Source organism: Sinohyriopsis cumingii, chromosome 4 (genome assembly GCF_028554795.1).
Source record: "Sinohyriopsis cumingii isolate HCF-2022 chromosome 4, ASM2855479v2, whole genome shotgun sequence".
NCBI lineage: Eukaryota > Metazoa > Mollusca > Bivalvia > Unionida > Unionidae > Sinohyriopsis > Sinohyriopsis cumingii.
Genome location: NC_142964.1, coordinates 55,499,327 through 55,512,123, shown reverse-complemented (window position 1 = coordinate 55,512,123; position 12,797 = coordinate 55,499,327). Strand labels below are relative to the sequence as shown.

The following is a 12,797-nucleotide window of genomic DNA, read 5'->3' as shown; positions in this document are numbered from 1 at the left end:
GTAGGATTATGCCCTCTGGCTCTAAATGGGCTCCCCAGCCTGAATCTGGTGCATCTGTGAACAGATAGGAATGGGGATCGGGTGCATGCATGTGGACCCCCCATCAGGAATCTCGATTCATCAACCAAAATAAATGGTGGTGAAAAACTGGTCCTAGAGGGATTGGGGTTGATAGAGAATTTCTGTGAGGTTTCCACCTTCCCAGAAGAAGGAACTGTAGAGAACGTATTTGAAAACGTCCTAAAGGAAATCCAATTTGGCAGAGGATTCAAGGTTCCAAGTAGGGACAGATAAAGGTGAGCAGATACAACAGTTTTCACTCGATCTACCCAATCCAAGGGAACTTCTCGGGGTTGGGTAGGAGATCCAACTGAGTTATGGTGGACCGAGAGAGGAACAGATCCTGATGAAAGGACTGAACAAGGACATGGTGAATCAGCCAGTCACTGAAATACTGGAGAATCAATGTTCCCTGTATTCAGCGGTAGGCTACTACTACTCTCATAACCCAAGTGAACACTCTGGGTGCAGAACAGATTCCGAAAGGAAGAACCCAAACTTGAAAAACTTCCTGGTCCAGGCAAAAACGAAGATATTAAGTTGCAGAGGAAAAATGGGGATGTGTAAATAGGCATCGTGAATATCAATGGAGACTGCCCAATCAGACGGACAAAGAGTGTTCCGGATTGAGGAGGTTGTCTCCATCTTTAATCCAATAGAAATTGGTTGAGCAGAAAGAGATCAATACTAATTCAAAATTTCCTGCTTTTCTTGGCGATCAAGAAGAATCAGGAGAAGGCAGGAGACTGATCGTTTAAAACCCTTTCGACTGACCCTTTCTGCAAAGGGTGTGCACCTCTTCCCTTAATTCCTCCAGACTGGACTGGAGAAAGAAAATAACAGGCCACTTCAGACAATGTACCCAGCAGCTTGAAGAGATACGGGGTCTAAACGCAGAGGGAGGAAAAGACCACCCTCTACATTATCGAGCAATATTTTGGCCTTGTGAAAAAAAACCCTGATATTTCCTCAGTCGTAGATGAAAGTGGGAGAGGTAAGAGGTCTGGTTGAGGTGGTACCCCTGAGATCTTTTCCAAACTGGAAAGGATCTTTTTGGACTGTGTGCCAGATGGTTTCGGGAACAAGTTGGGGGGGGGGTAAAAAACAGTAAACCTTGTTTACTGCCTTTTCAAAAGACCAGATGACCTCTTCTTCCTCATCAACCTGAGATGAGGGAGATGGTAAGAGAGAAGGTGTCATTGTCACAGCTTCTGTCTCAAACTGATTGGAGTCAATGAGGATGGAAAGAGCATCCTCATCCTCATAGTCAAGGACACTCTGAGCTGGTATGTCCCCTGATGGAGAGGCATAGGAGTAATATGTGTCGCAACCCCTGATTGAACAGAAGGCATGGAGGGGAGATGAGAACATCTAACCACCCTCAATGATGTAACACTGTAGTATTCCGAAAGGAAACCACTTGGTGAGGTGATGGTGGGACACAAGCCGCAGCATCACTTTGATTGGTATGGCAAGGTCCAGTAGTCCATGGTGGCACAATGGACCAAGGTCCCTGAGGTGGAAGGCCCCACATCTCATAAGGGTTCATAGGTATAATTGAGTTAAGGGGGGACACCAAAACAGTCCCCATCCCTAGCTTCAATCCTGTGTATGGATTGTAAATCCTGCACAGGGTGGGATGGTGGAGGGTGGAGAGGGGTAAGCTCAGTCTTGGCCCTGTCCTTGTACCACAAGGTCGATGAGTGGTAGATGGAGAAGACCTCATCTTCACTCTGTGCATCATGGGTGTGATGTGTTATCTCCCTAATGGTATTGCGGTGCTCAAACTCCCTGATGGGAAGGATCAACCTGCTATCGTGGTGCTCAACCTCCCTAAAGGGAGAGCACATCCAAAGGTTATGGTGTTGAACCTCCTTCAAGAGAGGGTGCAACCCACTGTTGCAGCACTTAACCTCCATGGAGGGAGGGCACAACCCACTATTGCAGTGCTCTACCTCCCTGATGGGAGGTCGCAACCCACCATTGTGGTGCAACCTGCAGTCACAGTGCTCTACCTCCCCAACAGGAAGGAGCAACCCGCAACCTGAAGTGTGATGCTGTTAGGGATGCGAGATCTTCCGTCATCTTCCTACAGGGGGCAGTTTAATGGCTTCTCAAACGTCAAGACCCTCCTTCTGGAGGGGTTTCAACAGCCACTGAAGATGTTTGTCCTAACATGTGAGATCTGGAAGAAAAGCCAGAAAATTTGGTTGAAGAAGAGGGAATGTTCTTCCATTATTTCTTTGATAGGTATGTCTGGAAACTACTAGAATCTACCAGATTCCAGGTGCTGGAAGACCACAAATCACAAATGGCGCAAGTTTTTAGAAGTGCACCTGGAGCACTTGATGCAGTCTGTGTGTGTATCCCACAAGGCCTTTGTGTGGCCCCACTGCCCCATAGGCTGCTTTGACTCTGAAAAAAACATATATATATTTTTTTAATTAGTGGTGTGATCCCTTGTTGTTTTGAAACTCAGCCTACACACAAATAAACAAAGGATGGAAAATTATTGTTGAAGTATTTCCTTATTTATTGAAAGAAACAAGATATTCTAGTTCTGATGATTTGTTTATTGAGGTAACATGCAAATGCATGAATATCAACATAAGCGTTGTACGAATTTATAACTATTTTATCAAGTTGAAAATAAAAATAGAGAAAACGATGTCCCCAACATTGGAGCAGGGCCTGCTGTTGTTCCTAGAACATAGGGACTTACCCATACCATTCAGTTAATATTTCAAGTAAAAGTGTCTACCACCACAGGTAGAACACGAAGTAGCTTCAGAATTCCCGCAAAGAACAAAGTTCTAAGGGGGAAAACAAAAGGCAACAATACAGTTTTAGAAACAAATGGACATTAGCAACACTGAGAATTATTAAACACTGTAGCAAGAGACTGCTAACTGCAGTATATTAGTTGTCCACAGGCATAATTTCTCGATCACAATGGCTTCAGATGCCTATACAGCATGGCATCTGAGAAAAGAATGACATGTAGGTACATCTACCTTCTGCGCATGACCATGCGAAAGACTGGTGTGCAAAAGGTCAAATTGACTTTTTCTCCACCCTGGGAGGACGTATTCACATCATACGGATGGTATATTTTCAGCATGAATATATATTAGCTAAGCAATAGTGACTGGATAAGGGATAAGTAATTGCTGCTATTAAATTTACTCTATATTTGGAGTCCTGATGTTAAGATTTTCACAACAGAACTTAACTCTGAATCTCAAAAATGAATATATAATGCTAAATAGTGTGAGAGGACTTAAAGGAGGCCTAATGATCAAAATGACCAATTTGGAATTTGGACCAACATTGACGACGGGACACAAACACGTGCGAAGCAAGTGCCAATCACAATGACCCAAAATATCAGTATATTAATCATCTAAAGCATGATATTAAAATATCTGTCAAGCTATTTATTGAGCCAAGTGAAGCTAAAAGTCCTTTTTATATCCATGCATGTATTAAAATGTATCCCATACTGTAGACCATTAATATAGACATAGGAAACAATGAAAGTTAATATTTAATGCTGAGACTTGTGAGAATTATTTTTAAATAAGCCACACACTATTTATATTTTGTAAAACCAGAATTTATCACAGTGGGTAGAGTCAAGGATTTCGTTATTATCTAAATATAATGGATGCATAAAATACCTCAGTATAAAGTAACCTCACCTAGAAGACAGTCCACTCAATGACTTCCATCAATGTTGCTTTAGTGAGAGAGTAACACTGGTAACAAAAAAGGTCTCAAAACTCCAATCATTTGTTATAAAAAGCTGCTTGTCCATTAAAAAATTTGAATTTGCAGGTTCTACACCAAAATCAAGTGGGGTACATAAAAAGGTAACGTTACTTCTATTTCTAATAATGTCTGCAGTGATTGAGGGGCAGTCATAACTAAGACATGACCCTAAAAAGAGTTCACTTATGACATGACCCTAAAAAGTGTTTAATTAAGACATGTCCCTGAAAAGTGTTCAATTAAGACAAGACCCTAAAAATAGTTCCATTAAGACATGACCCTTAAAAGAGTTCAATCAAGACATGACCCTGAAAAGAGTTCAATTAAGACATGATCCTGAAAAGTGTTCAAATAAGACATGACCCTGAAAAGTGTTCAAATAAGACATGACCCTGAAAAGTGTTCAATTAAGACACAACCCTGAAAAGAATTCAAATAAGGCATGACCCTGAAGAGTTTAATTATAACATGAGCCTGAAAGTTCTCAATGAAGACATGACCCTGAAAAGAGTTCAATTATGACATTACCCTGAAAAATTTTCAATTAAGACATGGACCCTGAAAAGTGTTCAATTAAGACATGACCCTGAAAAGTGTTCAATTAAGACATGACCCCAAAAAGAGTTCCATTAAGACATGACCCTTAAAAGAGTTCTATTAAGACATGACCCTGAAAAGAGTTCAATTAAGACATGATCCTGAAAAGTGTTCAAATAAGACATGACCCTGAAAAGTGTTCAAACAAGACATGACCCTGAAAAGTGTTCAAATAAGACATGACCCTGTAAAAGTGTTCAATTAAGACATGACCCTGAAAAGTGTTCAATTATGACATTACCCCGAAAAGAGTTCAATTATGACATTACCCTGAAAAGTGTTCAATTAAGACACAACCCTGAAAAGAGTTCAATTAAGACATGATCCTGAAAAGTGTTTAATTATAACGAGACCCTGAAAAGAGTTCCATTAAGACATGACCCTTAAAAGAGTTCAATTAAGACATGACCCTGAAAAGTGTTCAATTAAGACATGACCCTGAAGAGTTCAATTAAGACATGACCCTGAAAAGTGTTCAATTATGACATGACCCTGAAAAGTGTTCAATTAAGACATGACCCTGAAAAGTGTTCAATTATGACATGACCCTGAAAAGAGTTCAATTATGACTATTTCAATGTGACGAAGTAAACCTGTTTAGTAAATTATCAAATTTGCTGAGAAACATAAAATACAGTGATGTTAATTGTGTATGAATACTGACCCATCATTACAGGAGCTCCAAATGTCTGAAAATGGTTAATGATCAAATCCACATGTCGGTCTAACTCTGTACCAGACTTCACATGTAAAATCTTACAAGGTACCTGTAAGAAAACCATGTACATGTTGGAAACAAAACTATGTACAAGTCTGAAACAAAACCATATAGATATGGTATAAATTAGTACGCATTACTGCACATTTAATAGAAAATCTAATAGATATGAAACCATATAGATATGGTATAAATTAGTATGCATTACTGCACATTTAATAGAAAATCTAATAGATATGAAACCATATAGATATGGTATAAATTAGTACGCATTACTGCACATTTAATAGAAAATCTAACAGATATGAAACCATATAGATATGGTATAAATTAGTACGCATTACTGCACATTTAATAGAAAATCTAATAGATATGAAACCATATAGATATGGTATAAATTAGTACGCATTACTGCACATTTAATAGAAAATCTAATAGATATGAAAAAATACAAATAATGTGACCTAGAATAATTTTTCTGTGATTGAAGTGACAAACATAACAAGATATAAATAATTTGTTTATTGTTCATTTACAGGCCACAAAGCAAAAATAAAATATTGGGTTGGCTTAGAATTATCCATCAATTTTAAAAATACGTAAAGGGGAAGTAATGGTTTCTCATGGCTTCATAGAGAAGGTACTCACTTTTTTATTCAGGGAGAAATGTGAATTTATCCCATTTTTTTTCTTTACCTTTTAATTATGACATAAGAAGTAAAATCCATCCTAACATTAAATAATAATAATCAGGACCAGCACAAGCACTTGCACAGGAAGCCAATTTCAGGGGGTGCCAAATCAGAGAATTAAAGGGCACAAAATTCAGACATGGAGCTAACATGAAACAAAAACCTTGTTTTCTTCATATGAAAATCTTTTTATTTGCTCATAACTTACACCAATTTTTTATGAGCTTCTTATCAGTAAATATTTTAATGATGGGGGCATGGGGAGGGAGGCCAAATGTCTGTTTCACACAGGGTGCAGTATTGCCTCGTGCTGGCCCCAAGACCAATCTAGGTCAGCTGTTCCTGTCAGTCCTTGGGAATAGTACTTAGCTCCCCTTTCCTCAGCATGATACAACCAGTACATGTTAAATGTGTCATTAAAAATTCACTACCAACAACAGTACACCAGTAAGGAATTTCCTGCAGACGAGTGGGCAGGGGAGGGCACATACACCATAAGTGAAATTTTTTTAATAAATGGGGCACTCTTTGGAGAAAAAAATTTTGTGTAACCTTTATGAGAAAATTTAAAACGTAATCTTTCTAGGGTGAAAAAAGCAGTCATGCATGTATCCTACATTAAATATACAGAAACATGTATAAATAGTATTAACAAAAGCTGTAAAACAATTTAAGGGACATGTTGTTTACTTATCTCAACAATGAGGCAGAAGGGAAGGCCCTCTGAAGGTCAGACAAAAGGGCATTAAGTTCATATGGGGCAGCATCCCTCTATTTCTATCTAACCTGAACAATAATAATAATCATATTATCACAATTATCTGCACAACGACAATAAGAATAAATGTAAAGTTTGCAGATTAACTTTTTGATATTTTTGGGGGTGAATTTGTGCATAATTTTCCACTCTTTTCATAATCTTTTAACAGATAGCTTTGAAAGATTAAATTAAATTTAAGGGATCTCAAATAAAAAATGAATGTTTATGGTAGTATTGAACTGCCTTTCATTCTGAAAGCTCCTCTTACTTGATGAAAATAGTCAAGACAAAGGCAGACTTCAAAACTACCAATCCATTCTCTTGATCCTATGAATGTATGAGGTTTATCACCCATGGCAACTAGAGCCTCCTGTATTGCTGGCACTGAAGGTACACTAGATTGATTTAAGTTGTCTCCCTTGCCACTAGCCAGAGTCTTCAACTGCTCATGCAGTGCCCATGACAAGATACTCTGCAGAGTCCTGTATCCACAGCCCCATCCCTGAAATGGATCATAAATTGTCAATCACAAACAAAGCCAAATACTTGGAAAAAAAACAGGTAATATGTATCTGCAATATGCCACAAAGAAATATATGCCGGCTACATCATGATACACCAGGTACTCATGACTCATAAACTCTTAGGGGTGGACAAATTTCATCTGTGTACTGGATTAAAAATTACACCATGGCCTTGAAACTTGAAAAGAACAAGTGCAAATCAAAACTTCAATAAAACATTTAGTTACATCCTAGGGGTTTAAACTATGTAACAAGGCAAGGTAAATCTCAACAAGCATTCAATTATTAAAAATATAAATTTATTTCCCTAAAATATAAAATCAAAGAAAGTGAAAGAATTAAAAATAACTTACAGTCTATATGATTTCGTGTATTTCCTAAATGTACTATCAATTTCACAGAAACAATCCGAAGGCATTCCAAAAGAAGGTTCTAATGTGCTTATATACTAATGTGATAGCACTACTAAAGAATCATAGCTCTAATATCAAAGAGTTTTACTTCTAGGTGATCCAGTGCAAGTTTAATGTCACTAAAGTTCCTGAATGTTTCAAATAATCCAGCAAAATTTAATAAAATATCCAAGTTCATGAATAATTTCACAATTGTCCAGCAAGATACTATCTGTTTTGAATAAATGTTTTTTTCTCTGTGATTTCAACAAAAAATTATAAGTAAATCAAATTTCCTCTCACGGCTCTTGCAAAATTGAATATAACTGAAGAATGAGAATGTGGTGGTTATATTCCTTGATATAATCCCTACATGTACATAAAATCAACAACTCTGAATCACTAGAAAAGAATCCATGCAATGAAATTATTTTTCCCTTGCAAAATACCTTTTTCATTAATTACTATTATCCAATCAGCAGCTAGGGTAGTCCACAGTACAAATGAACTCCATACATCACACTATGCTGACATGACATCCAATCAACTAATGTGTGGCATATTTTCACCAAATCAAATGTTGACATGAACTTGGCAACTCAACTTCTGATCTATGAATGGAAATTTCATAACGTATTGTACTCTACTCCAGCGACATGACCTCACCTTTAATGTGCATTCTATAATGTTAGACTACCAATCATAATAATACTGTCATGAACCCAAATGACTAAAAAAAAACTATATTATAAAATAACACAATTTAGATATCAGTAACATTTATTTTCTTGACTTCTCAGTTTGAGATTTAAGTGCTTAAATTATAAAAGTACCAGGTACTGGTGAACTAGGCTTAATAACAATTCCAATTACATACCACTAAAATAAAAAATTCTAAATTTAATCAGTAGCTAAAGGATACAAGTCGTAACCAATGTTTACAAAAAAAAATTCTAAATACCAATAATACCTATTTTTCTCCAGCTATTCATGCTGGCTCTTGCAGTGACTAAGGTCAATAAAGACAATAAATACTTTAAGATGGCAGTTAATTTCCTTTTTTTAAAAAAAACACAACTGGCAATATAAATATTCAATATCTATAGTAGTCTGCTAAGTTGCAAAGCAGTCACTAATGGCTGCAGGTGTAACATATTTTTAAGGTTTAAATTATGACAAATGGGACTAAGTTGCTTTGGTGAAAAAGTTGCAAAAATACATGGTTTTGGCATTTAATAGAAAAAGATTATCAGCCTGAACTGAAAATAATTGAGAAAAAATGAGAATTTTTATAAAAATTCTGGTAGACAAATGAGTGAACCCTAAACTTAAAAGACAGAAAGAGCTGGAATGGAAAATTCTAAAGTGTAGCTCAGGTAATAAATTACAATTGTACTGGTAAGTAAATTTTGGTGTTATTTACTTGATAAAACATCTATTATTCTATATCAATAACTGTCCAAGGAATCGATGAAAGTGCAGTGCATACAACAAAATTACAGTGTCTAACCTAGTCCTCTTCTTTGTCCTTTAAAATGATGTGTCCCCAAGAACATGGCAACAATATTCCATGCTGTTAAGATCATACAGGCCACACTGGTCATGAACACAAATAGCCATCTTGCAACAAAAAGATTTTCTTACCTTATATTTTTTTCAAATATTAAAACAGGTATATTTTCCAAAAGGTGTCTTTTATTTTCTACAACAGAATAATAATTTATAATACTGGAAATCTATTTTGATATCAGAAATTCATTTTCCAATATTTGAAATGCAGATCTGAAGATAATCCAAATTGTCTACAATTAGAAACTCAATTTCTAATATATGAAATCAGTTCATTCTCTTAAACTAGGGCTTTGTTTTGAATACAAGAAAATCAGTATTTTACGAAAATGCTCAATTTTGTCCAAAATGGCTTTCCATGCAATTCACTTCGGACAAGAAAAACATGTATCAGTCAATACAAGCAAGTGGAAGCCAGAGATGTTGTAGAATAGGCCACCAAACCAGGTATTGGTTGAAAAAAATGAGGGTGCTTTAGGACCCAAGTTTTTCTGCCAATACCTTTAGAGTCCCCCATCCTACAATATAACTGTATCATACAAGAGACTTATTGTATGACTGCAGCTTTCATTCAAATTTTGTTTAAACCTCTCTTTTTTCACCTGGCTCTAATTTTCCTTACTGACTCTATTCCAGCCATCCCCTTTGTTTATGTTATTAATCTTGCATCATTGATCACAGGCATCTGCAACACACCTCCTGCATGCTGGATCTGTCTGGTGACCTGCTTTTATCCAGTTACATTTAAACATCACTATACAACCTACGCCATGAAGAAAGTTGAACATGTCTGATCCATCAAGCTAAAACTCAGCCAGACATTTTGCAATGTGATCATACTCCAGTCTCCTCCAAATCTCGCATTAACATGTTATCTGTACATATACAATGTGTGTGTGTGTGTGAGATTTGGATTTTTAATGTAGCTTTAACAATTTTTTAGTCATATGGCTACAATGTCTGCAGTGTGGCAGTTTATAGTGATGTCTAACACAGTGGCATCATGTCGCAGACATGTAGTATGATGTCCCACCCAGTCACGGTATCCTGACACCAGGCCGACCAGTCCTAACACTAACCTCTGAATGCTGAGTGCCAAGCGAGTCAGCTATTAGTACTACTTTTGTAAGTCTTTGGTATGACTCAGCCAGGAATAGAACACATGACCTCTTGCATCCTAGGCAGATGCTCTAACTACTAGGCCACTGGAGCAGTCGTGAGGTAGCAGGCCAATAGTGACTATATGACCTTTGATGTCAATGACATGTTGGTAGCAAGATTTGAATAGTCATGTGACTCAGGATGCCAATGGCCAGATCCATGTCAAATTTCAGCAACGACATATTTTCATCTTGTCTGTCAGCAGATTAAGACGTGACAAATGCTATGCTCACAATTTTTGAGAAAATAAATCATATTCCTATCAATTTCATGCAGGTATATCTTGATGAAAGGTCATTCAAGTTTGCGGGCAGGCTAGTAAGTGGCTATCCCATGCCAACACCAAATGGTGTATGCAAATTCCAACTTTTCAATAGGGACTGGACTCTGACCCTAAACCCCAACATAAATATCCAAATATCAAAAATGGGGTGACAAGGGTCAGTGGAAACTCGGAATAATAATAAATGGTGAGCGCCCCCTTAATGAGCACATAGGCATTATTACTGTATGATTTATTTCTGATTGTATGACTGAAAAATTTAAGTCACAAGCATTAAAACAGTCCTTTAGAACAATTCTCCTGTATTTCCCTCCACAGAACAATGTTTATTAGTGTCAGAGTCTCACACAAGCCTAGACCCTCCCCCATTATGATGAAAAGTGAGCTATTTTAAAAAAGCACATTACATTTTGTCAACATAGCAACCAATGTTATGCTGAAAGACAGGAACATGAAACTTGCTAGAATTATTCCTGCGATGCCACCAATAAATTGTACAGTTTGAAAAGGGATGGAACAGATGCGGTTCATGAAGGTCAAAGGTCAAAGTTTAAAATATTTGCTTATTGTTTAATATGGAAGAAAGCAAATGTGCTTGATCATTTATTTTTTAATTTCATTGCAAATAAATATTGCAAATAAATGAAAAGAAACATTTTCACTATATATTTATTTTACTTAATGTCTGTTAAACTTAAGTTGACTTCATGTCTATATTCTAAGACTTCTAATTTCCCCATAATTAAGGTCATTACTCACACAAAACTGCCTCATGGCATATCATGTAAGCAAGAGCAAAATGAGCATAATTAGCTTATTTTCATGGATAAAATCAATGTTAATGTACCATTTTGTACAGAACATGATACACTATGATATGACAATAAGAAAAATAACCGCAACCATTTTCATATTTCTAGTAAGGTGGCACTCTACAGTTTCATATTTGTAATATAATTTTAAGGAAAAAGAATTTCCCCTGGTGTCCTCACTGGTTATACTGGCTATTTAAAACAAGACCTTGTATATCTTTGGTATTGTTCAAAAGAACTTTTAATTCCCTTTATTTTGTTATATGATTGACATGTTTAATATGGGTTACAGAGTATAAAGCTTGGCCTTACTCCAGATGTGCATCTTTCAAAAACTGCTAGCTCTGCTTGGTCATTTTCACTTCATGGACTTCAGAAGGAAATTGTCAAAAAAGAGCCAATAATTTTTTTTTTTTACATTTTATGTATTTGGTAATTCATCCATTGAACTTTCAGAAGCTGCTATTGTCTAGTTGGGAAAAATTCATTTTCCTTATTTTAATCGTGTGCTAAAGATAGGAGAGTACTTGGCTGATTTTTTTTTTTTTAGCACAAGGGAGCAGTCATTTTCGTTAGCAGTATGCTTAGATCATGTACAATTTCCATAAGTACAATATTCAAAGAAATGTCAGCCACATGACATCAAAGTAGCATAGACGTATGCCAACATTTTCTCCAATGTATACGTTTCAAATGCAAACAACTTCACCTTACATACGTCACACTCCCAAAAGTACATAATAACTGGCGAGAGCCCCCATAGACGGAGATCATTCCGGGACAAACTAAGCAGAATAATATTAGATCAATATATACACTTGCCCTGTCATCCAACTCGTCACATCCATAATGATAGTACAGATATTTCCCTCTGACCAAATGAGTTTTTTCGCCAGGAGAACTCAGATCTTGGTGAATATCATCGAGCAGATTGTGTGCGTTGTTCATCGCTGTTGTGGTACACGGTAGATAACTCGTTTTAAATGGTACTACCAAACATTAACATGGTTAAAATTGACACCACAGTGCGAATACTGACTTGTGAGACAAGGAGTCGAGTGCTCTCCAAAATAATTTGAAGATAACGATAAAAATATGGCAATGCAAAAGACAGTGTTATGTGTCAGCTGAAAGTAGTTACATAGTGAATGAGAAAGCTAGCACACGCAGCGATATGCGAATATTATTTTTTTTTCTTCTCTTTTTTAAAATTTATATTTAATGCGGTTACTTGAACGTACGGTATTACTGGTATATCAATTTACTGCGATTCCGGTGGTATGTACAAAGGTATTTTTTCATTGTATCGGTACATCGGTAGCTTCAGTCAACTACGGAAATTCCCCGTTGTCTTGTAAAACATTAATGATATTATTGGTTTATTTTCCAAAAGTATGAATTATTTTATAAAACAGTTGTAGTGTGACAAGTTAATCATCAATATTTGAAAGTATAATT

The 12,797-nt window shown here is 36.5% G+C and overlaps 1 protein-coding gene across 2 annotated transcripts in view; it reads right to left on the bottom strand.

The window, feature by feature from the left end:
- Positions 1 to 12,331, bottom strand: part of LOC149801202 (ufm1-specific protease 1-like) — a 33,887-nt gene extending 21,556 nt beyond the window's left edge. Inside the window, exons 1-3 of one of the 2 annotated variants that reach the window (XR_016420592.1) lie at positions 12,162 to 12,331; positions 6,867 to 7,100; positions 5,093 to 5,195 (exon numbers count right to left, since the gene is read on the bottom strand). Coding sequence is in view for 1 of the 2 variants with exons in the window: in XM_089955243.1 (XP_089811369.1) it covers positions 5,093 to 5,195; positions 6,867 to 7,100; positions 12,162 to 12,287 (463 nt within the window). In the remaining variant the exon portion in view is untranslated. The remainder of the gene's footprint in view (positions 1 to 5,092; positions 5,196 to 6,866; positions 7,101 to 12,161) is intronic. The other variant, XM_089955243.1, reaches the window with a different exon arrangement.
- Between the last annotated feature and the right edge of the window lie 466 nt (positions 12,332 to 12,797).